Raw genomic sequence first — 27,986 nt, 5'->3', positions numbered from 1 at the left:
GACAGGAGGCAAGTCCTACTGGAACATATATTTATATCTTCATTAAGCACATCAGCAGAAGGAAGCATGTTGTACTTTATTTTTTCCGGATAGACTGCAGCATCGACTGTAGTTGACAGGGTGGTCAAGACCAGCAGATGAAATTAAAAACAAAATCACCCCTTACCTTAGAAATGTCACTCTGGACTTAAAGCAATGTAGAGTCTAGAGTCCTCTCAGTTTACGCCTTTCACTTGGTATAAATAGAACTATAATCAGACTTTTTCATTTAGTCATTCATGAGGCCTTGTCTCTCCTAAACAATTTATCAATTAATAAACAATCTTTCAAACTTAGGGTCCTGTCACACCTTGGCGATTTAGGCAGCGTATGCCTGACGTCCCAGAATCTCCTAAAATGCTGGCATACGCTGAACTTTCTATGTATTTTTTCAATTTTGGGCGTATATATAAGAGTATTCATAACAAGTCCAAAACTTAGGTCCAACAACAGCCGAAGTTAAGCATAACGCACGGCAGTGTAAAACCCATGAAATGATGCACTAGCCAGTGTCCTAAAAAGATATCTATGATCACAATATTAACTTGGCTTCTTTTAAATACCCACCCAGAAAAAAAGTTGGTTAGCAGCCGCAGCAGATTCAGCGTCATGTCTGCTAGGAAGTTTTTTGGCCATGGCCATGAATACAGGGAGGATCCTTCACACTCACCTTCCCCCTCACCCTATGATGGGGATGCAGTGTGGAGGAGAACTGAAAGTTTCCTCCTGTGAAACCACCCTTTTATACCAAAATGCTGCCAATACGCCATTATATAGTAGCTGTAAGTAAGAAATACATTCAGCGGTCGTCTGCAACACGTCAAATACTTTGGTATGCATTGGAGACAAGTTCATGACTCCATGACTTATAAGTAACTTACACTTAATATTTGTCAGATAACTATAAGATAACTTACCTGTAACTTACGGCCTACATATGAGCATACGTGGCATACGTTGGCATACATTTCTCAACGTTCTTGTCGTATGTCGACGTGTGCCAGCGTGTTTCAGCGTGCTCAGAACTTATACAAAACATACCCATAACTTATCCAACGTATGCCAGCATTTTGTTTTGTTTTTTGGAGTTTTACGGCACTAGTAGCTTGTTTTTTCAACAGTAGGCTGATAGGAAAGAGGGTATGAGAGAGGGAGACATGCAGCAGATGAGCACAGGTTGGATTTGAACCCGAGTCGGCCGCGTCGAGGACTAAGGCCTCCGTACATGGGTCGTACTCGCTAAATACACCACCTGCACACCCTGCCAGAGTTTTTGCCAGGTATTACAATACGTCTGGCATACGCTGGTCTAAATAGTCAAAGTGTGACAGGTGCTTTAGTCCTACATACATCTAAACAGAATAGAACAAAGAAGAGAAGGAGGAAACGACTTTACCATCAGAATAAATCAGGCAGTTCTCTCATTGCATCTCTTGTAATATGGATGCACACAAGTGTGTCTAATTCTGCAGCTCAGATATGATCTACTGCACTAAATTAGTTGGTGCTAATCCCAAAATGATGAACATCATTAATATCAGCATGTGGGTTCATGATGGCACCAGTGCAGCATCACAGTGACACCAGCTACAATAAAATCTACCTAATTGAGCATTTTAAATGCAGTCAGAATGAAGTTTTATCGACAGGTGCTCAGATCTTATGTCTGTCTGTCACTGCTGTAGGTGAAGGACAGAAAGGCTTACATTCCTCCAAAGGCCACCCTCCCTCTAACAGCTGTCTCAGATGCACAGAGCTTGGGTTATGCATGTGTAAACCGACACACAAACATCACATTGGGGGAGCAGCAGGGGGTCAGTCTCACTCAAAGAACAAAACAGACATAAATAAGCTGCTGATCTGAGGAAAGGACAGCTGAGGACAGTTTGTGTGAGGCGGCATTTCCAGGTGTCAGGTGGTCTGGAACCAGCCAATCGTAATCGAGGGTCAGTAGGTATGTTTGAATTCAGGGAAAAGAGGTTAGCCGATGGGAGGGTTTTTGGGGGGAGAGAAGAGGGAGAGATGTGAATGCTAAAACAGCAGAGGACAACAGCAGCTCTCTGGGAGCGCGGCTCAGAAAAGCAAACACAGCATCAAGCGACAGGAAGCGCCTCGCCCGGCACAAAGGGCAGAGCTGACGCTTCTTTCAGGGGCTCAGAAAGAGAGGAACAGAGGAGGACGGGACGTTTTGTTGGAAGGAGTCCGTTCTGGTTCAGCATGACACCAAACAGAAAGCAGAGGAGGTCTACAAAACTTTATCTTCCTAATAAGTTACAATTCGACCAGACATAAAAACTCATTGTTTGGATTTATAGATTATTGTTATGGAATAATTTAGAATATCCAAAATATAGACCTCCTTTCAAAATGATTAAAAGCTGAATAAAAAAAGCGCTACTGTGGAAGACCTGTGAGCTTTCCATGGACAAGAGCCTTCCTCTGACCCTGAGAGAATAAAGAAGGTGTAGGAAACATTGAATGAGTTACGCTGGGTTGCATCATCTCTACTGTAAACAACAATTTCCCTTTGATACATAATAAACCCAACTCCCTCTAAATGTCAACGATTTCCCTTAAAAACTTAAATGAATCACTTTGACCCATAGAAAGACTGTACACTGAATCTGTTGTCTCTATCTGCTCTCCTCGTTGAGAGAAACTCCAAAAGTTGACGTCCAGAGGCAGGAGATCCACTCTGGATAATCTATGATTTAGTACAGCCAACTTTGAAAGACGCTTATATACAGCAGCTTGTTCCAGATTTCCTGACCAGAGGTAAGGCTCTCTGTCACATCAGGGTTGCAGCATCTCCCGATACAGAGCATTTATATTGGAAAAACACTGTACAGTAGAATACTTATTTGTTCCCCATTTTTGGACAATAAAGGGATTTTCTATTTGATTCTATTTCTATTAAAGTAAGAAATATCTCCTTTTGAAGCTGTATGATGGTGCAAATCACTGCTTAGTTTTACAGAGGCTGAATAGCTCACACAGCATCTCTATCCTGCAACAGGATGAAGCGTTTCCTTGGAATAGAGGGTCAGAAGAAGATGGTCATCCTATGAACCCCCCAATAATAAAAACCATGAAAGCCACAGCCTTCTTCCTTTTTTGTGGTTGAACAAATATCTGAAGCCTCCTTTTACAGAGCAGCTTCCAAGTGTAGCTGTAAAGTGTGACTCACCACACACCATCTGAAAGTCACGGTTCTTCTGTTTTTATGTCATTTCTGCCATTCATCGGGCTTTAGTAAAATGTTTTTAAACACATGGCGCCTAGAGGTCTGGAAATTGACTGAGTTCTTCTATAGATGTTTCTTTAGCTTTCAGGCAAACAATCTAGTAAGTACGGTATGTTGGTATAAAATATGGTTCAGTAGTGAAGTTACAAGAAATGTCCAGTCATCTGTGTGCTTGGTTTGTTACTATCTGTACTTATAGGTGTCATCTCACCTTTTTGTCATCTCACCTTGATGTCACTTTGTGAGTCATGCTGCTACAAACAACCGCTTTAAATTAAATTATGCCTAATATTATTTTACTAAAGAGCTTTGATATAGTGTTTAAATAATATCCCTATAAACTTTCCTAAAAGAAAAAAAGGCTACAACTAGTTACCAAGTGGTTTACTGTATATTCACATGTAGGATCTGAAGCCTATCTCACAGCAACACCACTGCAATCAACAGGTAGGCAGGGTCATCGCATGGCCAACACATAACACATAAATAAATGCAGATTCTCATTCCTATTGGTGTGTCCATTAATTAATGTTTTTAGACAGATCAAGGAAGCTGGCGTACAAAAAAACAAAGCATTGATGGCAGAAGGCCATCGACGTGTTGTGAGGGATTGCTGTCGAGTTAACGACACAATGCAAGGGAATGTCTACTGGAGTGAGTCCTGCAAATCAATTACTGTAAGAAATCAACAGGTTTTCCTTAAAAAGGAAACTTTTTATCAATCTGACTATGAATATGAATTGTCTGTGCAAAATGCCTAAAGGTGATATGTGTTGTGAATTGCTGCTTCACAAATAACCTCAATTAAATTCAGTTTATTTATATAGCGCGAATTCACAACACATGTCATCACAAGGCGCTTTACAGTTCACCAGATCATCCAGTCAAATTGATTCAAAGTTTTCTGTCTAAGGAAAACCAGTTGATTGCATCGACTCATTGACTCGAATGCAATCCCTCACACTAAGCATGCTTGTAGGGACAGTGGAGAGGAAAAACTCCCTTTTAACAGAAATAAACCTCCAGCAGAACCAGGCTCAGTGTGAGCGGCCATCTAACGAGGCTGACTGGGGTTCAAGGAGACAGAAGCAGATATAGAAAAAGAAGCTATAAAAGGCGGCCCCGTCTAGGAAACACACAGCCAGGCAGACGAGCTCTGAGTCAACTCCCATGTCAGAGGATGAAGAGAGCACATCCAGCCAGTCACAGTCAGAGAAACAGGACTACACTGGAAAACAGGCCGATCTCCAACATCTATATACAAAGGTATTGATGGCAGCAGCACAGCTGATATTACTCTCCAGGAAGGAGTCATGGCTAAAGCGGAAACAGATAAGGTGAAGGTACTATGAAAAAGGCAGAGAGCGCATAACGTTAGGGATTAAACTAACAGATTCTGCAGAGTGGGAGATAGAATGAAGCAGAATGATGAAACGGATATATAGATATAGCAGCATAACTATAGAGATAGCTCAGGATAACCTGAGCCACTCTAAGTCTACCCTTAAAAGTAGACAGGGTGTCTGCCCCACGGACTAAAACTAGTAGTTGGTTCCACAGGAGAATTGAATGGAATTAAATTGAATGAGGAAAGCAAGTAAACTCAATTCTCATGGGCTGCAGATGAGAATTAAACCAGAGGAACAGGCAGTCACACAACACCAACTATAATAACAAGCAAATATAGCAAAAATTTAAACTAAGTGTTTTTGAGCAGGTAAATATGATTTCCCAAAAATAATGAGTATTTGTCCTTAATTTAAGATAATTAAATATTAAGCATTTAAAATAACATCACTTAGTTTTTGTTTTGCTTATTTAAACGTAAATCCTCCACTTGCAAATTGTTTTACCTTCTCAAAATAAGAGAACCTTCACTTATTTAATAAAAACTGACTTGAGCAGGTAAGTAATACAATGTTACAATAGTATAAGATGATTTACATTTAAATTGAGAAAAAAACAAGTTAATTATCTAATTTCAAGTGCATCACATCTAAGTATCTCATTTTAAGGGAAAAAATACAAATTTTATTTACCAGCTGAAACTAAGGGGAAATACACTCATTATTTTTTTTTAAAGCATTTTTTATCCGTTTTCGCAGTGCATATAAACAAGTGGAGAAAAGTATTGTTGGCCTTCATTTGATGAAAGAAATACACACAATTGTCATGGAAACAACTTGAATCTCACAAAAGGGATGATAAATAAAAATTCTGTGAAAATGAAAAAATTTATGTCTGACACTTCTTTTCATTCATACTTCAATAAACAATTGTAAGAATAAACAGTTGAAACAGGGCTGGACAAAAATAGCTGCTTCACTTAAAGGTATAGTGGAGGATTTTCGCGAAATTTTCCATCTCTTCCACGTTTTAAAAAAGATGCACATGCACAACCCTGTACCCGCTCCCGAGAGGGAATGCCTATTAAGCGTGTGCGAGAGCATGCACAAGCTTATTTCTAAACGTGCACGGTCTTTTTAAAATTAGCTGTTTAAATTGCTCATACAAGCTTACTTCTCAAAAGAAGATTAGCTATTTTTTCATTATGTCAGACTTACCACTGGTAAGGGAAAACGGGGAGGAGCACGTAGGACGGCCTTACGTAAACATATCACCAGAACGATTGACAATTAGGAGGTTCACTTATACACACTGAAAAACAACATCCTTCAGTACACCTTTAATATTTTGTTGCCCAACCTTTGAGTTGATCACTACAATAAAATGATTCCTGAATCCATTACTGAGATTTCTGCTCCTCTGCCTTATCCAGACAGCATGTTTCAGCTTTTTCCAAAGATGCTCAATAGGATTTCTGTCAGGTCTAATAGAAGGCAACTTCAGAATAGTCCAATTTTGTCTTGGCCGTTTTTATCTGTGTGTTTTTGTCATTATCCTGTTAAAAAACCAGTGACCTGAGACTGAATCCAAGCTTTCTGACATTGGGCAGTACATTTTCTCTAGAATCTCTTGATAGTCCTGAGATTTACTTCAACCCTGCAGAGATTCAGACAACCTGAAGCCGGGTGTACACTGCGCGATTTTTTAAATCATTGCACGCAGCTGCAGCTCCCACTGTACGATGAAACCGCAGGGTTTCGTCGAACAGTTTGAGTTCACAGCTCACGGTTTATGTTCGGCCCGATGCTCTCATGCAATCACCTGCTCACACTGCACAACTAAAAAGCAAGTCGGACTGAGCTCCGCAGTGAGATGGAGCTGCTCTGACGCATCTATCCGTGAGCCAAACAAATAGAAGGGGAATATTAAGCTCACTATAGAGAAAGGCGCTGCCTTGGCAATTTGTGCAATTGTGTGCTGAAAGCCCTAAAAAGAAAAGGCGACAACATATTTGGAAAAAAGACATTGCTGATCAAACGTGGCTACTACGGTCTGTCAATTTTACAGACAGAATTGCATTTCACTCATTGCATCCCTGCCATGCTTCTGTGTTTACAGAAGAATCCTTGTTTGCGCACTGAGCGATTTGCCCACAACGGTCGGGAGCAAAACAAACATTGATAATCTCCTGACTTCCCGATTCCTGATCGGGAGGTGGTCGTGAGAGGCGGATCGCCCCTAGTTACCCCCTTAACACTACACGTCTCATGACGCACGATCAGGCTGAAAGATTTTCGCACGACTGGAAAATCGCCCCAAAAATCGCAGAGTGTACGCCCGGCTTACCTCAGAAGAAGCAAAGCAGCCCCAGAGCATAACAGAGCCTCCTCTATGTTTCACAGTGTTATTCCCTTGATATCATTCATTTTCTGTCCATGAACATACAGCCGATGTGCCTTGGCAAAAAGTTAATTTTTTGTCTCATCTATCATAGGACATTCTCCCAGAGGCTTTGATTCTTGTCAACATGTATTTTGGAAAATTCTGGTCTCTCTGATTTGTTTGTTCTGATTTGTCTTCAAATTAAGACCTCTTTGGCTAAAACAATGACAGACGGTGGAAGCTGACTGATTTTCCTTGAACTTGAAGTTCACCTTTAATCTTTTTTTTTTTTTTGGAAGTTTTTACAGCACTAGTGCCTCATTTTTTTTATACAGTGGGCTGACAGGAAAGCGGGTAGGAGAGAGGGGTAGAGGCATGTGGCAAAGGACCAAAGGCTGGATTCTCACCGAGGCTAACCACTGCCTACCAAGGCAAGCCCCAACCTTTTTCAAAACTTTTTTCTGGGCTTTTTTGTTATCATTCAGATTATCCGTCATCGCTTTTTCTCCTACAGCCACATCCATGGAGATTGGCTACAGTCCCATGAATCATAAATGTCTGAATATGTTGTCTACTGTAGTTACAGGAACATTAAGCTGCTTGGAGAGAGTCTCAGAGCCTTTACCATTATAAAGGCTCTATCATTACCTTTACCATTTATACATTTCTTTATATTTTCTGAGAAAACTCTTTCCTTTGTGTCCTATGGTCCATGTTGAGTGTGGTAGACGCCATGTCACCAAACAGCACAGTAACTACCTGTAGACCGATATATAGGCCCAGTGATGGTTACTAGATTATAGACACCTGTGATGCCAATTAGTGGACACATCTTGTTTGAACATGTCCCTTTCATATCATTATTTTCAGTTTTTTCAAGGGGTACCATCATTTTTTGTTTTATTTTGTTGAAATAAGGTTGACAAGCAATGTCCGACTTTCATTTGTTCATTTTCATAGAATTGTAATCATTACTTTTGTCAGATTCAAGTTATTTCTATGACCATTGTGGTTTTTTTTTTTTTTCTAATTCAAAGAGGGATACCAGCAGTTTTGTCCATGTGTGTAGTGTCTACTGTTATGAAGGCGTCAAAAGTCAACCTTAAATAACTGTTAGATATTTTCCTCTGCTTTTATCCCTTTGCACCATCGTTAATTAACAACTCTGGTAGATTTAAATTCAAAACATCTGCTTGTTAAAGTTATACACAAGCTGCTAATTCATATACACGTAGAGCTGTTAGCTCAGTAACACCTTTGCTAATAAACTGATTCTTATATTTATTATTTTTACATTATAGCTTTCTGTTTTGAATTAGGCAACCACTTGTGGAGGGCATTACAGAATAAGCACAGTAGATAGAGATAGGCCTATGCTAGGCGCTAAGCAGCACACAGACAGGTTTAACAATGCAGCAGCGGGAGCTAAATGTGTGGCTCCTGCTGTTTCCACACAGATCACAGCCACTGGTCATAAGACCAACCAACTACTGCTGCTGTTTAATAACACTTAACACTCCAATGTCAACATGTCACTGCTGCAATGCACAACTCTTACTCTCCTAAAATTGGAAAACCTGCAAAACAAACCTGTAACTGTTGTAATGAAAAAGATTTTTAATTATCATGAATTGAGAACAGCTTAAGGCTCGACATGTCACAGATTTTAATGTAGTTTGAAACCATTTTATAAAGTAGGAATAATCTGGGACAGGTTCCTAACACATTTTCGTCTGATTTAGCCAAAAAATTCTATTAAAAAAAAAAACAAAACTTCTGGTTTTAAGCTATACTTGGTGACTTTTACTGCAGATCAGTTTGATAGACACATTGTCTGCACATTTCTAGCTCCAGTTATTAACAGACTAAAATGTTAGATGCATTGTAAGATCCATGCAGCATCAAATCATGGAGTGATGTTTTCCATCTTGCAGGAGTTACAGTCACATCGACCTCGCATAATAAGAAAGAATAAAATACACAAACTATTAAGTGTACTCTGGTTTAGTATAAGGCTGCTTAACAAAGAAAAAACATTAAAATACATCTAAAAAAAAAAAAAAAAAAGGAAGAAAAGTAGGAAAAAGATGCTGGGAGGACAACCCGACCGAAACGATGCACTGAAATGCAGGACGAAACCGGACAAAGAAAAAATAATTACACTCCAGGGGAAGAAACCAAGCCTGCTGATTTCACAGAGCTGAACGGTGGCGGTAGTTACAGCAGAAAGAAATGAAAGGCCAAACATGCTTTACTTCTGCATTTCTTCCAGATAAATAACTTTTAAGGAGCTTTGTGAACTTTTTTTCCGCAAGCGACATCTTCGACTTCACTGACCTTTCTAAATATTTCATCCCCTCATCTGGATAAAAGGAGGAGAAAAATTCTAATTCGATGCACCGTTCTCGACATGAGACATCTCATTTCCTTTCTTTATATAACATCTACTTAACTCTGACTTTTAAAGGGTTTTCCCATCAACTCATCACTCAACCAGTTAAAAGCAGTTCAGTATATGTTCAGTAGTTCAGACAGTTTAGATATGACGTAATTAGTATTTATAATTCAGTTTCCTGGTCCTGTGTTTACAATAAACTTATCTCTAAAACCCTGTGGAAGAAATGAAATGTCTGACTCACAGATTCTAAGGAAACAAAACTGAAAAACTAACAATAAAAGCAAAACAGACGTATGTAGAGTAAAGGTTATCATCAGCTCTGGTTCTATATGTTCCTCCTTCATAATAAGAACTGTAATGTCTACTCTTTGAACTTCTATCCTCTTCCCGTCCTCGATGTCTGACCTCCATTGCCCGCTCTCTCGGGGGTCCGTTCCGCTCCTTCAATGGCTTTTGTGTGAGCGTGTGTGTGTCTGTGTGAGTTTCCCAGATGAAGCCGGATAGGCCCTGCTCTTTCAGGCCCAGCTGAGCTAAATGTTCAGAGGCTTTTCTCATTGTTCCCATCTTGAGCAAACAGCACATTTATTTTTGTTTGGCCTCTGTATCTAATTGAGAAAAAAAAATGCAAAAAGTGTCCGGAGCTGTCCTAAATTAAGACATCAAAGCCCTTGATAAATATACAATGCAAGTGTAGACTGTTTTTCCAAGAAGAAATGTTCAAGAAAGCTTCTGCTTCTTAACAGTAACAAACAAAGCTGAGAGGCTTTATAATTACAAATCATCCTCTTATCTAGTGCTTTACCTTCTACATGTCTGAGTGTGCGTCTAAAGGGTAGCACATGGTGGTTATATGGTAGTAAAGCTTTAAAATCCCTGAAACTGCCTTAAAACAGGCATTCTTAAGCACAAGAAGATTGCCAGTTTGAAGTTTCAGCATGCTTTACGCCGTTCAGAGTACTGAAGAGTGCACAGACCTGTACATTGCAGAGACAGAGCCACCGCTAGACAGGTGCATGGCTCAACACAGAAGGTTCAACTCCTCAGGACAGAACACAGTTGTTTGCCTACACCTGAAGACTAAAAGACACTCGTTGGAGGACAACAACGTCCATATTCTGGCCAGAGAAGGCAGTTGCTTTGAGAGAAGGGTTAAGGAAACCATCTTTGCTAACCTGGACAAACCATCTCTCAACAGAAGAGGTGGTCGTAGACATAACTTTTCACTTACTTACAAAGCACTTTTAGCAACAATACCCAAAAGATTCACCTCTTACTTTCTCTGACTCACACTCTAATGAGGCATGTGATTAAAACCAATCTGAGGGAGTTAATGACGTATCAGAACCCCCTAACAAAACACCATCAACATCCCCAAGGTGACCGTTACGGCCGATCCAGTAGGAGGGATCATAGCAACCTTTTGTTTTTCCCCCCTAATTCTTTGTTACACCTAGGCTGTGTCCGAACGTCCGCCCTAATCCTTAAATCCCTCAATCACTATATAGAGCAGCAACTATACTGTATGCTGCATTTTATAGTCAGCATACAGTATGATGCTTTGTGAGGAGAGCTCCCTCATTCCAGGATATATCTGCTCGGCTAGTGACCTTTTATAATCACTACTTTTGTGTAGTGTACTCTGGGACATTTCGAGTCCACTACTTTTTCATCCACTACATATTCGAACAACATCCATTTAAAATGGCGTAACCACTATATAGTGCACTCTATAGTGGTTAGGGCGGATGTTCCCCCACATTCCTAGAGTATACTAATCTCAGTGCTCCCCATCATCACCGAAAAGTTTTATTTATTCTATTAATTCTTAGTTTTAATATTTATGTTTGGTGATTTTTCAATTATCTCCTGTTCATCATTCCTTAGTCTTGACTCTAATTTTATTTTGCTATTCATTGTTTACAGTTATCTTATGTTTCCCAGTTACGCTCCATGACCCCCTAGTGTCACCTTTCTCTTTTTTTTTCATTTTACATTTCATTATTTAATATTTATTGTACATTTATTTTATATTTTAATTCCCTAATAAATGTACAATTACTTAGTAAAAGACAAACCCCTCTATATGTAAAAAGATTCTCATTTGCTTTAGAGATATTCTGTTAGTGCTGCTCTATCTCTGTCTTCCTAACAAACTGCCTCAGAGGTGTTGCTACTGCCTGTGATCGATTTATATTCCTGCTAAAGAAACAACACTAAAAATAAACTGAACTTAAAGTGCACAGCCTGTGGTTCAAATGTTTGACCACATATTAGATTTAAATCAATGTTGTTTCTGACCTGTGGCTCAATATCCCCAAAATCTTTGCTTCTCAAACACAAAAACAGAGTGTTTTTCCACACATTGATGTTAGTACTGGAATATTAGACCTGAAAGAAAGACGGATTTCATGGATGCTCAATCCAGCAGATAACTAGATAATAACCGGAGCTCCCAAATTTGGGGTCATGGGTTACCAAGTGTGTGTGTTTGTGGTCTTGTTTTACCTACAATGTGAGGGAAGTATTTTGTAAAATATCCTACATGCAAGGATTTACAGCTACATATGGGGACATTCAACTGGTCCCTATTTGGTAAAGTTCTGTTCTTGGGGTGGGGGTTAGGTTTAGGACTAAGGTGTGAATTGAGTTTAGATTAGGTTTAGGGATAGGTATGTGTCGGTAATGGTTAGGGTTAGGGCAAGGGTCATGGTTAGGCCATATAAATTATTGGGAAATGAATAGAAGTCAATGGAAGGTCCCCACAAGGATATTGTGACACAACATGTGTGTGTGTGTTGGGGGTGATCCCAACACACACACACACACACACACACCGGGGAGGTGCATGAAGAGCCAAAAGGTAAAAAAAACAAACAAAACAATGCATTATGAAAAAAATAATAATAATCATATCATATAAGAGATATAATAAGAGATATGTTGAATAAATACATTTAAATTAAAAAGTACAGTTAAATTGTTAGGTTTGCATATTTTATACAATCACGTCTACTTTTTAGATGATGAAATGAAATAATCTGTCTTTTTTTTAGCATCAAAGAATATATATAATTATTTTTACATGTATAATTATGCATCTGCCTTCTACAGCTTGTCCATCAGGGTCATAGGTAGTGTTACCAGATGCCCAAATTTGTGTGGGATGGTGTCATATTTTTTTAAATACTAAATATCATGAAAACTACGTTAATGAAAGAAAAGAATATACATAAGTGAGATCTTTGAAAGGTGAATTTCAGAAAGCTTTTTGTGAAGTAATCTTTCAATTTGAGGCAATGGGAGTGCGATGTTAAACAACAGTGTAAAAGTGAGTCGCAAAAGAAACTCACAGCTGAAACAGCAGCATCTGTCTAATACTGTCCTCCAATAGAATTCTTATCTGAATCGACCTAATATTTTATCAGCCTCCCTCAGATCTAATAAGCAGGGAATAGAACCAGGACCTTCTTGCTGCGAGGGGACAGTGCATTGGACTGCCCCACCAAGCAACTCTTCCTCTATATAGAGTGAAATCAAAGTATTTTTAGAGAATAGCTAGACCCAGCACTGTTATTTTGGGATGTTCTGTTTTTTTCTTCTTATTTTTTTGTGTGTTTAAATTGACTTGTGTGTTTTCCCCCTCCTGATCTTAAAGTTTTTGATCAAGCTTAAAGCACTTTAAGACATCAACATTTTCCAACAGTTTAATTCAAGATTGTCAATAGATGCATCATAGTCTTATTTCTATTGCTTTAATGCTTTAATCAATCCTATTGGTGCCTGAATACAACCGTGGAAGAATGGAACTTTTTGCACCATTTGCTGATATTTAAGGTTAGATATTTTTAAATATTAGATTGCATTGTGACGCACAACAGACACAAAAGATTATTTTAAGGTTGTTGTTTTTTTTGTTTCAAATCTTTACAAGGGAATGCCAATAAATGCATCCGTCCCACTGTAGGAAAATATCAGTTAGTCCCAATGCAATGAACAGCAAATGATGGAGATCTCAACCTGTTTAATACTTCATAGCAACAATGTCAAAATAATAATAATAAAAAGACGTGTGTGTGTGTGTGTGTGTGTGTATATATATATATATATATATATATATATATATACACACACAAATACAATTACTACATATTTTCTACTGGTGAAGGTTCAGCTATTTGGATTTTAAGGTAAAAAAACAGGGAACAGAAATCACAACAGTGATGCTTCCCAACATTTTATTCACGCAATTCTTAAGGGGAAAATCTTACGATCGGTCTTTAAAACTAGTGTAACTAAAGTTGTATAAAGGCAGTGTTGTCTTTAATGTGTTCCGTGCAAGGCTGACGTGCAATTGGTCCCTTGCGAATACTAATTTCCTGTGAGAGGTCGTTTGAGCCTGTCCCACAGGGCAGAGTTAATCGGAGGCTGCTTTTAAGGACCTCACCGATCGATCGATACGTGCTTCCCAGAATCTGACAATCGAGGTTTCAGAGCCTGTCTGGGCTCACATCTCACCGTCCTCTGAGGGTCCAGCTCATGTCAGCAGTTATCCTACTTTTAGGAGCGCTGTGTTTTTAGGGTACGGATGCAGCTGCTGGATAAACATGCTGTCTTACAGAACACCATATCTCTTGGGGGGTTCATGATGTTTACTTCTCCATGGTGATGGCATGCTCTTTATCTCTAGGCTGGTCTTTTTACTTGTGTTGCAGCAGACTGGAAATGTTCAAAAACAGCTTGCCATTGTATATTTATCTAAGAGAATCTCAATACAATTAAATCATTTCGAGGTAATTAAAAACAAACTAGATATGAACGGCTAATATGAAAATATGAATGTTACTTTAAAACGTAACCAGCCAGTTAGTAGTTAATTCTTCAAAAAAGTAAGCAAGTTAGTAACACAGTTATTACACAAAGTAACTAGTAACTAGGTAAAGGAACTGGTGTTACTTTTAATTATCTAAAATTTCAAAGTACTTTGATAAATGTCCTGTCACTGGAATTTTATATTGAAAGGGTTTAATATGAAATAAGTAGTTTGTTATTAATGTTTAAATTAAATAATCAATAGCATGAGTACCTCACCATACTGAATGATATACCACCTGTTCATGCAAGACTAAAGTTCTAATGTAAGGCCTCCCACATGGAGCAAAGTGGAGGAGGAAGTGAAGTGAGCAAGATCAGCACCAGCACCTGAGCCCAATGCTTTCACTTAAAGACTCTAATTTGCCCTGCAACTGGAGGGTTGTCGGTTCAAGCAATGGCTCCAGCTTTCAGTGTTGTTGTGTCCTTGGGAAAAACACTTCACCTGCATTGTCTACTGATGGTGGTCCAAGTGGCTGGTGGCACCAGTGTATGGCAGCCTCGCTTCTGTCAGTGAGCCCCAGGGCAGCTGTGGCTACAATCTAGCATGCAACCATCAGTGTGTTAATGTGTGTGTTAATGGGCCAAGTCAGTGGTGGTCAACCCAACACTTTAACAACCAGAATGTGCACAGAAAACCACAATCGTTTGTCCATACCAAAAGGTAGCCCATCAAACCCAAGTTGATCTAGATTATAAGCTTATTTTCTCCCCGCATATCGTAACAAAAACATTTTGCTCAGACCTTGTCCTCTGGTCCAAATCCTGCCCACTTGCTGACATCATGGAATTGACGTTTTTGTTGGGGGATGCCTTCGTGGGAGCATATGAGAGTAAGAACCTGCGCTATTCCAACATAGCAGCCAGGACAGAGGACAGATGCTGGAAGATAAAGGTGTGCCCAATGGAGGTGTGGTGGGGGGGCTTTGTAGCTAGCACTACAGCAAAGCTCCTGAGTGAGGCTGGAGTCAGTGAACAGGTGCACATAGAAGCCATCAGGGAGCTGGCCAAAACTGGGGGGAGTACCAGCCATTGGCTGTGGCCGGAGAGGAGTGAAGCCACCTGGGATGCCAAGGCAAACATTTAACTGCGGGAAACACGGCCTGGCTGTATCAACTTGTGGTGGGCCTGCCTGCGTGTGATAAATGGCTGAAACATCCTGTGGAACAGGTAGAAAACTGATTATGTGTCCCTGATAAAGCCTATATGAGCCATTCACCAAGAAGTCCAGAAGTAAAAGTGGTGCAAAGATCAGCGATTGCACCATCTAGTCCTTTAACCCTTTAAAGCCCGATCCAAGAATAAAATAAAACAGAAAATTACTTTTTTTTTTTGGTTTGAAGTCCTTATTTGCCCTTTTAACAAAATATGTAAAAAGAAAAAACAGAAATACATTTTTGATATTAATAATATTAATTTATTACTATGCGATAAGTCAAGATTATTTTTGTGTATTCTTCTGCCCTCTGTTATCAGGTATATCTGATTGTGTACAATAGGATTTTGAGCAAAGTTTTTACCATTAAGTTATGCAAAAGGTGTCATACACGAAACATTTCAGAAACCGTATGTATCAAATATGATACATTTGGCATTACAGGGTTAATGAATCCTAGGTTGAAATAGGAGGACTGGAAGTTCAACCTGAGCCACCTGTAATGCACCATAAAAGACTATTTAAAACAGATGCTCTCTGCTGGGAAATAAAACATGTTATTTGATCCAGATGCTTGATTACTGGATTGTTTCCTTCTTTTAAAAATTAATGAAAATTCCTTTGGTCACTTATAGCCATTGGTGGTGTGGAGAAAAATAAAAACAAACTCTGATCTGACAGGATGATAAGGCTTGATTTGATCTGACTGGGCCCCCTTATCGACTGTGTGTCCTGTTTGTCTGGAGGATGCTGGCTTTTTGTGAGTCATGGAGTGAGCAGCTTCTACACATTAAAGGTCCTGTCAACCTACCAGAGATTCTGAAATGCTGATCTAAAATCAAGTCAGATTCTATTACATTAAGTGTCTATGCAAGGTAGTAAAAAGACAGTAAAAAGATTCTAATGCGAGTTATTTTAAAACCCTGTGGATGTCTGGGTCAGGTATGGGATATGATATGAGACAAATATGAGTCATTCATGCAAACCATCTGTGCACACTCATATTTCTCTTCATTTTCTCAAACTTATTCAGCCATCAGAACATCTGCAGAGACACCATCACGTGTATAAAACATGTGATGACACCAAATCTCAAATGTGTACACACCTGACTCCAAACCATTGTGACTGATATCTCTGCTTCACGGACGAGTAAAGATGAGTATCAGCTATTTGTAAAACCTGATATTAACAAATAATTGAGCCAAGCGAAGGGTGGTTAGGCTCGTTACAACACCTCTAATAGCCCTCTCCTTGTGATGGTCACACAAACTCATCCCTCTCATTGTCCTATTGATTTCAGGAAAGAAGCGAAGAATGACATCAGGCTTTGTGTCCGGCTACATTCACAACAGATTTATTATTCCCTCAGCTGCTATAAACCATCAAATAATCTCCCATAATGCAGACAATAGCAGCCGGGTGCTGTTTCACTTTAATTAGGCAGTCGTTTGACAACAGGTTCTGCCAACAAAGGGATCGTAATAACGACTGGCACGGGGCTGACCCTCACATCGACTCCGTCTCTGGCTCACACCACGGCTTTTGGCTCAGAGCTGGCAGACATGCATGAAATACATCAGCTTGACTCTACAAAACCACTTGAAATCAGAAAGGGAACAGCAGCGACCAAAGCTTCCTCTTTCAAACAACTGTTAATTATGTGGCCCAAAGAGGCAGAAAACAAACTATATATAACTCACAGGCTGTGTTATAAAAGGCTTTTCAGCACTGAGTTATAACTCTGATTCTGTTTGAGATGGAGAGAAGAGGAAGTGAAAGCTTTTACAGGCAACGTTAGGTAGACTGTTTAAAAAGTTTCAGATAAAATCATCATCATAGCAGCAAAATAACACTTAATACTTACCTTTTAAAAGCGCTTTTACTAACAAATAATCGTTTTCTTTAAAAGTTAGTCTTGTCCCATTTCAATATGACTGATGTCTACAAGAGAGAGGCATCACTTAATGGTGGTCTTTACCTTGAAAAACAAGCTGTGAGGATGTGGCCATATGTTTGGGATCATTATCCTGTTAAAAGACTCAGCAGTAACTGATTCACAGTCTTCTGAAATAAAATAAACATTTTCCTGGTATTTCAAAGAGTTCCCGGACAGGGACAGTAGCAAAGTTCCCAGGGCCCAATGAGGGAGTGTGACACGAAGCAGACCCACAGAATCATAAATCCTCCACCATACTTAACACTGGCATGAAGCCACATACTTCCTTCTTTGTTTTACTCCACATCCACTTGGAGTGCTTAATGCTGAAGCTAAAATCCTATTCAGCAAAGTTGAAATATTTATCCTCAGGACATTAGGAAGGAGAAGGCTGTAGCTGTTAATGCCAAACAGTCAGCTGGCATGTTTATCATGTGTAATGCACGTCTTAGTGACCTCAGGATGCCTCTGTCTGCTGCTGTTCTTCAACAATAAGCTTTGAAGATTTGTTTTAGCTTCACTTACCATCCTGTTTACTGTCGCTAGGTAAATTATGGATCCTTGCTCAGCGAAGGGGCCTGTGAATAAAAGAAACGGGCCTCTGTCTGATTATGTTTATGCTTCAGACAAACAGGAACTTAAGTATTACTAACTCTAAGTAGATCGATCGATACTGTATTTATTTTAAAGGTTGATACTGATATGGATTATTTTGACATCGGCCTAACTGATCCCTAATGTACGCTGCAGATATTTCTGGGATGATTCTTTAGGAAGGTATTGCTTTTTTTTCCTTCACAAGACAGACATGACTAGGGCTGAAACAATTTATCGGAGTAATGGTGATCAGTCGATTAATAAAAAAATCATTACCTAATTTACTAATCAATTAATTAGTTAATTGGAGCATAGAGACTCTAAAACATGCCTTTAGCTCACAGATAAACCCACTTAGAGCAATAATTATACCAAAATTGTAAAAAATTAAAGCTTTTCATCTGTCAATATGCTCTATCCAGAACTCCTCAAGTGGAAAAGTTTTAGTTTCCCCTGGTTTAATTTTCTAAAAGCTTTTCTTTAAGGAATCTTTTACTATCCGATTATTATTAATTAAACAACAACAAAAAAAATCTATAGATTAGCAATTTGCATAATAATCTTTAGTTGCAGCCCTAGACATTACTCAGTGACAACACATGTTAGACAAGTGCCAATTTAAACTACAAAGGAAACATCTATGAACTAATTCAACAGAACCTTAATGATGAAAGGGAATGACAATGCATGCGCTATACATGATCTCAAGGCATGGCTGCTTAATGCACGTATGAACCTGCCAACAGTGGCAGATAACCATACAAGAAAAACTATGCTAATATTATCCAAAATATCATCTGGCTGACATATCAGTCTAATAATCTCTAATAAGACGTTTCTACAAACTGATCACAATGCAAAAATTGATCTAAAAAGGAGTATAAACTTCTTGAAATAAACATATTTGGCCTTCGTTTGAGCAGGTCAGTAAAATGATCGTCCAATTAATAAGTATTTTGGCCCTTATGATAACATAATTATATATACACCAAGTTTGAAATAGGATAACAGATTTTTTTTTTTTTTTTTTCTTATTCAAGTGCAAAAAATGTTAATTCATCGGTCAATATGTTACTTATCTAGACAAGTCAAGGGCAAAAACAGATTTTATAATAAAATCTTGTTTAAATTTAGTCCAACCTTTGCAGTTCATCATCCATCCATCTGTTTTCCGTCACGCTTTATCCCTGCTGGGGTCGTGAGGGGTGCTGGTGCCTATCTCCAGCTATCTACGGGCGAGAGGCGGGGTAACTCCTGGACAGGTCGCAAGTCCATCGCAGGGCACTTTGCAGTTCAAATTTTCAAAATTCAAGCTAGATTTTTCATTTCACTTTTATTCCAATACATCAAGTTAAATTTGATCATTTATTTGCATCATTTGTGAATCTCTAAGAATTGCTTTATAATCTTTCATAGATTTTCTGCACAATTCATGTGTCAGATTGTGTTAATCAAACTTTGTAAGAACAAAAATATCCCACTGATGATGCAGAGCTCTCAAAATCTCATGTATCAAATTTAATATAGTAGGTTTTAAAGGGTTAATAAATGGTTTCATATGTTATGGTATATGTCAAAATTAGGGCTGGTTGTTTTGGCCAAAGTCCTATATTGATTCGATTTTGATTCATACAGTTCTAAATCGATTAATTTCGATTCAATCGGTTTTTACAATAAAGAAAGTGGTTCAACTGTGTTTCAAAATACTCATGTCAAACAAGTTTGTCTCAAAAGTGCAAACTTTTTTGTAAAAAGTGAAAAAGTGAAGCCTTACTTGAGCAAACATGCATGACACAGCAGGGACACAGCAGACATGTATGTGCTGCTTTATCTTCAATGCACAAACCATATTTGCAGCGTTGTCTGTAACAACTACAGGGTGTTTTCTGGTCAGCCCCCATTTGTTAACGTCTTCAGTCAACCTAATGGCTCTATTTGAGGCTCTTTGGCTTGAAGTAATCTTGGTGGTCTGTAGCACAGGATGCAAGGGACCACCAGAGATGGGAAGTAACGACGTACAAATACTTCGTTACTGTACTCAAGTAGATTTTTCTGATATTTTTACTTTACTACTTATTTTTATGGCGACTTTTTACTTCTACTCCTTACATTTTTACACAAATATCTGTACTTTCTACTCCTTACATTTTAAAAAATTGGCTCGTTACTTTAGTTTTGAATCATTTCAATGGAGTTACCGTTATTATTTTTCACGTCATCAATACCAAATTCAATCTAATTGGATGGGAATCTACGTTGCATTTGACGCACCACTACGAGATGAATCGACAGATTCGGCGGTATTCATTGGCGGCAAATCATTGCAGCTTGGTGGCGGTGGCGTTAGCATAGTAGCATGGACGACGAGATGATTGAAAATGAACACAACGGAGATCTAGTCCTATTGGCAGACATCCATTTAAAATGTAGGCAACGGCATGAAAAAAGTGGTTTCTACTTTTACTTTTATACTTTAAGTAAATTTACAAGCCTGTACTTTGTTACTTTTACTTGAGTAAAGAAGTTTAATCAGTACTTCCACTTTTACCAGAGTAATTTTTAACACAAGTATCTGTACTTTTACTCAAGTACGGAAAGTGAGTACTTTTGCCATCTCTGGGGACCACTCATTATCAATGTAGTGGGAAGTCACCTTAATGTTACATATCCAGCACATTATCTTTAGCTGTTTTAATTCTGAAATGGTTCCAGACATCAGACTTCAGTTGGGACAGCTTGCTGAACAGTGTATTACTTTGGTCGGCATTTGCGAGGGTCACTATAAAACTAATCGATTTCATTCCCTACAAGTCGTTTTTGCAAAAATGTAAAGGAATCGATCCAAAATCGATTAAATCGATTTATTTACCCAGCCCTAGTCAAAATAGAGTTTCTTTTGCCTGAATTCATTCCTTCAATTTTTCTTGTTTGTATTCATTCCTTTCTTTTAAGTCTTTAGAAACAAAAGGAATTTGCATATAACTTTATGTTATAGTCTGTCTTATTACGTCATTTTAAATATTAAATAAGCTACTCAGTACCTGGTCCTTTTAACTCTTACTCGAGTAGAAACCTGTTGAAGTACTTTTACTTGACTACATTTCTTTGGCACTGTGACCACCTCTGTTAATGAGAAAAATTACAAGATGTAACATGTTCCCCTCCTATGCATGCATGCCACTGTTGTCGCTTCAGTCGCCAGATGGGGGGAACTTCTAGACTCTGAAATTAGCACCTTATGCTCCTTTAAAAAAAAAAAACTGCTGTTATATTATGATTGCTAAGGGTATCAACACTGAACTAGAATTACAGAGGCTGCAGTTAGTTTCATGTGTATAAAAAGTTTTTCATGTGTATGAAAAGTTTCTTATTACACATCCTTACAGTGTCGATAAATGTGGTCATTACTGTAGCTAAAACAGGCTCCTAATTATTCACACACATTCACATGGATGGTGGCATGTAGCACAGTAACCTTCCTCCAGACATTTGAAGCCCAACACATCCTCTGACTGCAACCTTTTCTCACAGATCGGCATGACGCTCCAAAGGGCTCTTGTGGGTCACTAAAGAATTGCTCAACTGGGGCTTCACTTTTCACAAACTGCTGTGCATACGTCAGCTGACCCACAAACATGCATTAAGGGTCACAACTTCAACAAAAAACAGATATCCTTCCGGAAAGTGGAGAGTTCAGCTGAAAGAAATACAAATCTCAAGGGCCCCTTCCTGGAAAGCTCTGCTAATTGTTCTTGTTGTCACTTATCAGTGGTTTTTCCTTTTTTTTGTGTGCTCCTAATAGAGTCATACAGTACAGCGTGTATTGATTACTCTGGACTACACAGAGGCTTTACATCACAGCTCAAAAGAGATGTCCATGAAAGAGTTAAGAGCCCAACAGAGTGTTGAGAAATCCACATGGTGTTTGGAGAAAACAGCCCAACACGATTGTTCACAGACCAAATCATGAAAGGTGACCGAGAAGGGAACTGATTATGCAACATACTGAAACACCCCTAATAACCAAATCTCCTTATTGCATTCCTGATATTTCCAAACAGTCGGTCTTTGTAAGGAGGGATCAGAGCTTACAGTGAAGAGTTTATGCTGCTTAAGTCATCTGTCCTTACCTGAACTGATAGCACATTTGCACCGTTTTACTGTTTTAAAATTCACTGCCTCCCAAAAGTATTCACACATTCTCTCACTCTACAAACAAAACTGCACTTTATCAAAGTGAAGCATAACTGTAGCTGAGGATATGGTTAAAAGACGTTCTAGGAGTAAAAATCTAAAATGTGCCAATAACCCTTAATAAAACCTGGAGTAACCAGCTTTCTTTCAGAAGTAAGTAAGATAGAATAAAGTCTTCCTATGCTAATTTATTTAATCTCAGTAAACAATTATTCATGTCTAGTAGGAAGTGGCAGACGGAGAAAGCTGATGACAGCGTCTAAAGACCTGCAACAAGACACCTGATGAGTCAGCTTCTACAGTAATGCATTTGTTAAGGGATCCGTGTCTGAACTCCAACATGATCGCTGGGTGTGACCGCAAAGCACCAGAAAGCACTCTGAACCCAGCTGGACGGGGTTGATGGGAAATGGATGAATGTAAATAATGAGTAATCCCAGAGGGATAATCTGCTAGAAACAGTTAAAGACTTGAGGTTAGGATGGAGGTTCATCTTCCAATAGGAAAGCAACCCTAAACATAGAGCCAGAGCTACAATGGAACGGCCTAGTCAAAGTCCAGACTTGGATCTAACTGAAAATAAGGATACAATTAGATGGAGTTTAAGCTCTTTTGTACGAACAATTTGAAATTCAAAGTTTACCTAATTTAAATGTTACCTGCTTTATCTGTATAGACATTATAAAGACCTAATGCTGAAGTAGAAAAAAGCTAGACAGCATTTCTGCGAAGAAATACTGAACCTTCTCTTACCGTAGATCTTCGATTTCATTACATTTTTAAGTAAAATGTTTCTCAGAGAGCCTTCTGCTGTGATTGAAATACATTCAAACCACTGATTCTCTTTTATCCTGAAGCTAAAAAAAAATCTATGTCCAACCAGTCGAGCTATCAGTTATATCCCACCTGGTTTGAAGGTTTTAACTGTAGAGGGTCTCCCCAGTGCGTGCTTTACCAATATGTCCAAACTGTGACCATCAGGTCCCCAGGCTAAGATAAAAGGAGGGTGACTCAAAGTTCACACAGCAGCATTGTCTCAAGAAATAGGAACTATTGACCTGCCGGCATATTCAATAATTCAATACATCACTGGAAGAGACAGGTCTATATAAATAGCACGTTTTTTCATGTGCATTGTTTTATATAAACAGTTAAAAAAAGGCTTTGGTGTATTTTTAACTCTGCCCACAGGGCTGAAATTATTCCTTTCCCTCCAAAGTCTGCAGACTGCAGCTCTTCTGCGTGCATGAAAAAGTTCCAGCATGATGATTACACAGGCTAATCTGTAATCCCACTGGGCATAATGGGCTGCTTAAACTGGCTATTAGGGGAACAACTCAGCTTGTTTATTATCACTTGCTTCTATGGTCTTCTATGTTCTGATATAAGTGTCTGGACACCTTTTCCATGTTAAAACCACAAACTTCTAAGTTTCAATAAAATTCTAGGATAATATTACAACAAAAAACAAGGCCTAATTATAAGTGAAAGGAAGTAAATGCGTAGCTTTTTTTTTTTTTTTTTTTTTTTTTTACAAGAAAACAACAAAAATGAATGTTTAATAATGCTGATTTCCCAGAAACAGAACTTTGTAGAATGAGATTACAGAGACTGAGTGGATGGAGATTATGAAATTAAACTACTGAGTTTAATTTTTAAGCCTTACCAGAAAATAACAGCTGGATGGAGATTTGGACTTTGACTAGGCCGCCCGTTCTAATACATGATTTGATCATGGCAATACATCATGATACGTGGTTTGATCACCAATCCGTTCAGCAGAAGCCAAGAGCGGATTTTTAACCCTGGACCCTCATCTGCCTGGTTTAAAAAGTGACTCTATGGATCTTTTTAGTGCAAGATGATTTGAGACAGCGCAGAAGCTCAATAAGTGTTTACTGACTTCTGACAGAGAATACAAAGATGTTTATTCTTTGCAACAACTCCTCCTACTAATAGGTCTCTTTTCAGTTTTCTTGGCCATTTACTTGTCCCACAGAGACAGATTGCAGGAGGAACCTCATCTTGATACCGTTGCTCTGTAGAAGTGCAACGTTAAAGCTGGAATGAGGCTGGAGTTTCACTTCCACAGTGCCACACAGAACATAGAGGATTTATTCAGTTTTGTGGTTTTAACAAATTTTTTTGTACTGTGTCAGATGAAGGACAACTACAATTTAACAAGCTCCTCATTTAATGATTTTTAGCTGATACTTGTTTTACATCAATATTTGATTCTATTGTTTGAATTGTGTAAACAAAGTGTTGTTAAAATCCAAAATCCAGTTTCTAACCACCATGTTGAGGAAGTTATCCCTGGAGAAAAGACACACCTTCTCAACAGCTCTCAATCACGGCGTAGGTTAGTTACCAATGAAACGATCCACAGCGGCTGAGAGACAAACAGTTCAAATGTAGAAAGGATGTCGCTAAAAAAACATTTTCTCAGACGTTTTTTAACCTGACTTACACCATGATGATGAAGCTATCAGTTCTAAATGTAATAAAAAAAATAATAAATCAACACCCTGTATCTATTCTGTGTAGTCCATCTATTTCCATAGTGAGACAGAAAGCTATGCTACAAACAGGAAGTGGAAAATAAAGCAGACATGCAGTGCAATAGGGAAACAAGGGAACCAAAAAAAGAGACAAGTCTACTTAAACGTTTGAAAAGAATCTTTTGAATCCTGATTTTCTGTTCCTCCTTTTATCCCCTCTAAATGGTGCTAACTTGGGTCCAGAGTAGCAGCCATGCACAACACATATAACGACATCTTTAAACCCACAGGGCTGTCATACCATCCCCTTTCTGCGTTCTCCATGTTCCTCGGTCTTCATGATGCTATTTGATCACAGACATCCTCTAATGCAGCGTTTTTAAACCCTGGCTCTCAAGGCACACTGGCCTGCATGTTTTAGATGTTTCCCAGCCTTTGCACTAATATGCTATCAATTGACAGCTTATTATCAGGTTTTCTGAACTCCAATCATCTGAATCAGGAGCGTTGAAGCTGAGAAACATCCAACACCTGCAGGGCAGTGTACCTTGGTGATGAGAGTTGAAAAACACTGCTCTAACAGACCTCTGAGGCCTTCACAGAACAACTGAATTATAGCAACATTAAACAACTCAAGAAAGTAAAAAGGTGATGCTGTATTTGCATTTTATTTAAGGGTATCAGGGCAACTGAAACTGAACGCTGATCACATTGCTGAAATATATCTTTTATTTTTATCCGACTGGCATTTAACTTAATTAAAGTTTGTGGTTGAAAAGTGAAATTGACGGGGTACAAATGTTTCTGCAAATGCCCTGCAGGCTAAACCTTAGAATGTTTGTTATTATCAATAAGATGTCAGTTAGTTCAATGGTGTGTCTGCAGTGTGCTATTATAGCTGAACACCTCAGTGATGGCTATAAAAAACTATGAAAGGTAATGACCGCAGAACCAGGGGGCAGACTAATCGATATCATATCATGCAATATAAAGGAGGTGTCATCTCACATCTTACTGGAAACCAGAGGAGTGAAGGTTTGAAATCAAACTGTCAGATGTAGACGTGGAGGAGAGCTGGGCGTGAAAGTGTGTGGAGCACGTCTCATGCTGGAGAGAAGTCTGTGGCCTGTGATCCCTACCGGATAGCCCTCTGTTTTCTTCTGGCACCACTTCAGTAGAGCGTTTCTCTTAGATCCTCCGTACTCCCGCGCCAGAGCAGCCAAGGGGTCCGTTCTTTCCACACTGTCACCAGGGGAACACGGACCGCAATCAGAGGAGAGGGAGAAAGAAAGATGTCATCTGGGGTACAAGTTGCTCAATATTCAGTTCTACTCCGCCACCCCCCCCCCACACACACACACTCCCACACACTCCCATATATTTGTGTACGTGAAGGAAGCTTGCTAATCATAGCTGGTCTACTGTTGGTCTGACGGCTAAAATTATCCTAGATTAGAGCAGTGTTTGAACTTACAATGAAGCCATTGTACAAACTAATTTCATTTCTATGGCCCGATTAAAAAAACAAAACAAAGAACACCCAGACATGTTTCTTATCATATTTCTCCTGAAACTACTTTAAGTTTCACCTTTTTTTTCTCCTCCTTTTGTAAATTTCTTGGAACCAGAATAATAAAAGATAACAACCCAATGGATCACGATAAACTTACAATGTCATCTCTTTAAACAAGTTATCCTAAATCTAGTGCGTAATTAAAATCAGGTACAGAAATGTTAGTCTGCAAAATAGGGACATAAGCCAACATGCAGCTTAACAGAAAAACAAATATATTCCAACAGAAAACTATTTCATGCTAAATAATTAACCTATGACTGAATTTGGATGATTTTATAACAGAAAAGCTATTGATCGGTGATCTGTGTTGCATAGGAATAAATTAAATGACTATTTTTAACCTGATTTACATTCATGTGTGACAGTGTGGTTCCGTCACACATGATGACCTGTGCAATATGGGTGACTGGTCAGCATGCATGACTTTTTTTTTTTCATTGGGAAGCAATGCACATTACAATAGAGATGTGTGTCCATGTGCACATCCTTTTCACAGTAATTAACAATATGTACATATTGGCATCATTAAAATACTGTGCAACTCGAAGAGTTGAGAACAAGGCATACAATCAACCTCCTAGGGTGTTTATGTTAATTAAATGCTACGAACAGTACACCACACAACTGAAATAATAAAAAATTTAAAAAGTAGCATGCATGACTCTGAATCTCACCCGGGCCCTCTGCCCTAAACCTTGCCACACATGTATCATATAAATTCAAAGATTTAGCCTATTTTATAGCAAGTGAGCATTGCAGAAAAATAACTATCATTTTTGAAGGATTTTAATAAATTACTTGTCCATTTTAATATCATTTTAATATATAAAGATGGTTTAATTTCTTATCCAACCAGAAAATTTGAAGAAATCAAAGTGGGCAAATTTTCAGCCATAAAACCTGCGACTAATGTAGCTTTGAAAAAAGCGTTAGAAAAGCGTTAGAAAATAAACTTTATTTCTCCTTTTTTAAGATGCTATTAGAAACGATAACCCTGAAAATTAGGTCTGTCATAAGTAATCGTTTTTTGACTACTATCATGAAACAGATAGTATATGCAACTTTTTTCAGTTGTTTCAAATTGAAAAACCGCCTAAGTTCAGTATTTTAGCTTTGATAAAGTCCTTTTTTATGGCATGGGCCCCCCATCCCTGTGGTCTCATACTGATGTTTAGAGACACGATGTACAAAATGCACAGTTGCAAAGAAGAGAGGAAATAAATCATATGCATGATGGATGTCTATCTGTAGGATTATTCTAGGGATTTGCTCCCTGGAGGCTGAGGCCATGGGAAGAGCAGGAGACACTTTCTTTCCACTCTCCACGCTAAACATTTCACACGTCACTGCAGCCCTGCTGTTGAATTCATAGATAGTCCACTTGGCCCCATCTTCTTCACTGGTCACCCTGAAGTTTTCCTAGACATGGCTGCTGGCTGAGCTTTTAAGCCACTAAATGAGAACTCTGATCTTCTAGACTGGAATACTGACCCATAGCTTAGCTTAGTTGTGTTTCTCTCCTAAAGGAAGCCACTAAATGGGGTACTGCTGCCATTAATCTATTAATTTCTCCTCAATCAGTGTTTCTGCATTCCCTCTGTTTGTCTGCTTTGTCTCCTCAAACCCCCAGCATCGGCAGAAGGCTGGTCGATCCTTGTTCTGCTTGGGGGTTTTTCTTTCTACTGTTGCTAGTCATGGCCAAAAGTTTTGAGAATGATTCAAATATCAATATTTACAACGTCTA

The 27,986-nt window shown here is 38.7% G+C and overlaps 1 protein-coding gene across 1 annotated transcript in view; it reads right to left on the bottom strand.

The window, feature by feature from the left end:
* specc1 (sperm antigen with calponin homology and coiled-coil domains 1) overlaps positions 1 to 27,986 on the bottom strand; it is a 67,223-nt gene that overhangs the window by 14,801 nt on the left and 24,436 nt on the right. The window contains exon 9 of the mRNA XM_015385844.1: positions 25,806 to 25,908. Within this exon, the coding sequence (XP_015241330.1) occupies positions 25,806 to 25,908 (103 nt within the window). The remainder of the gene's footprint in view (positions 1 to 25,805; positions 25,909 to 27,986) is intronic.

Source organism: Cyprinodon variegatus, unplaced genomic scaffold (assembly GCF_000732505.1).
Source record: "Cyprinodon variegatus isolate N-32 unplaced genomic scaffold, C_variegatus-1.0 Scaffold350, whole genome shotgun sequence".
Lineage (NCBI taxonomy): Eukaryota > Metazoa > Chordata > Actinopteri > Cyprinodontiformes > Cyprinodontidae > Cyprinodon > Cyprinodon variegatus.
Note: the sequence above shows the minus strand (reverse complement) of the source record. Positions and strands in the feature narration are given on the sequence as shown.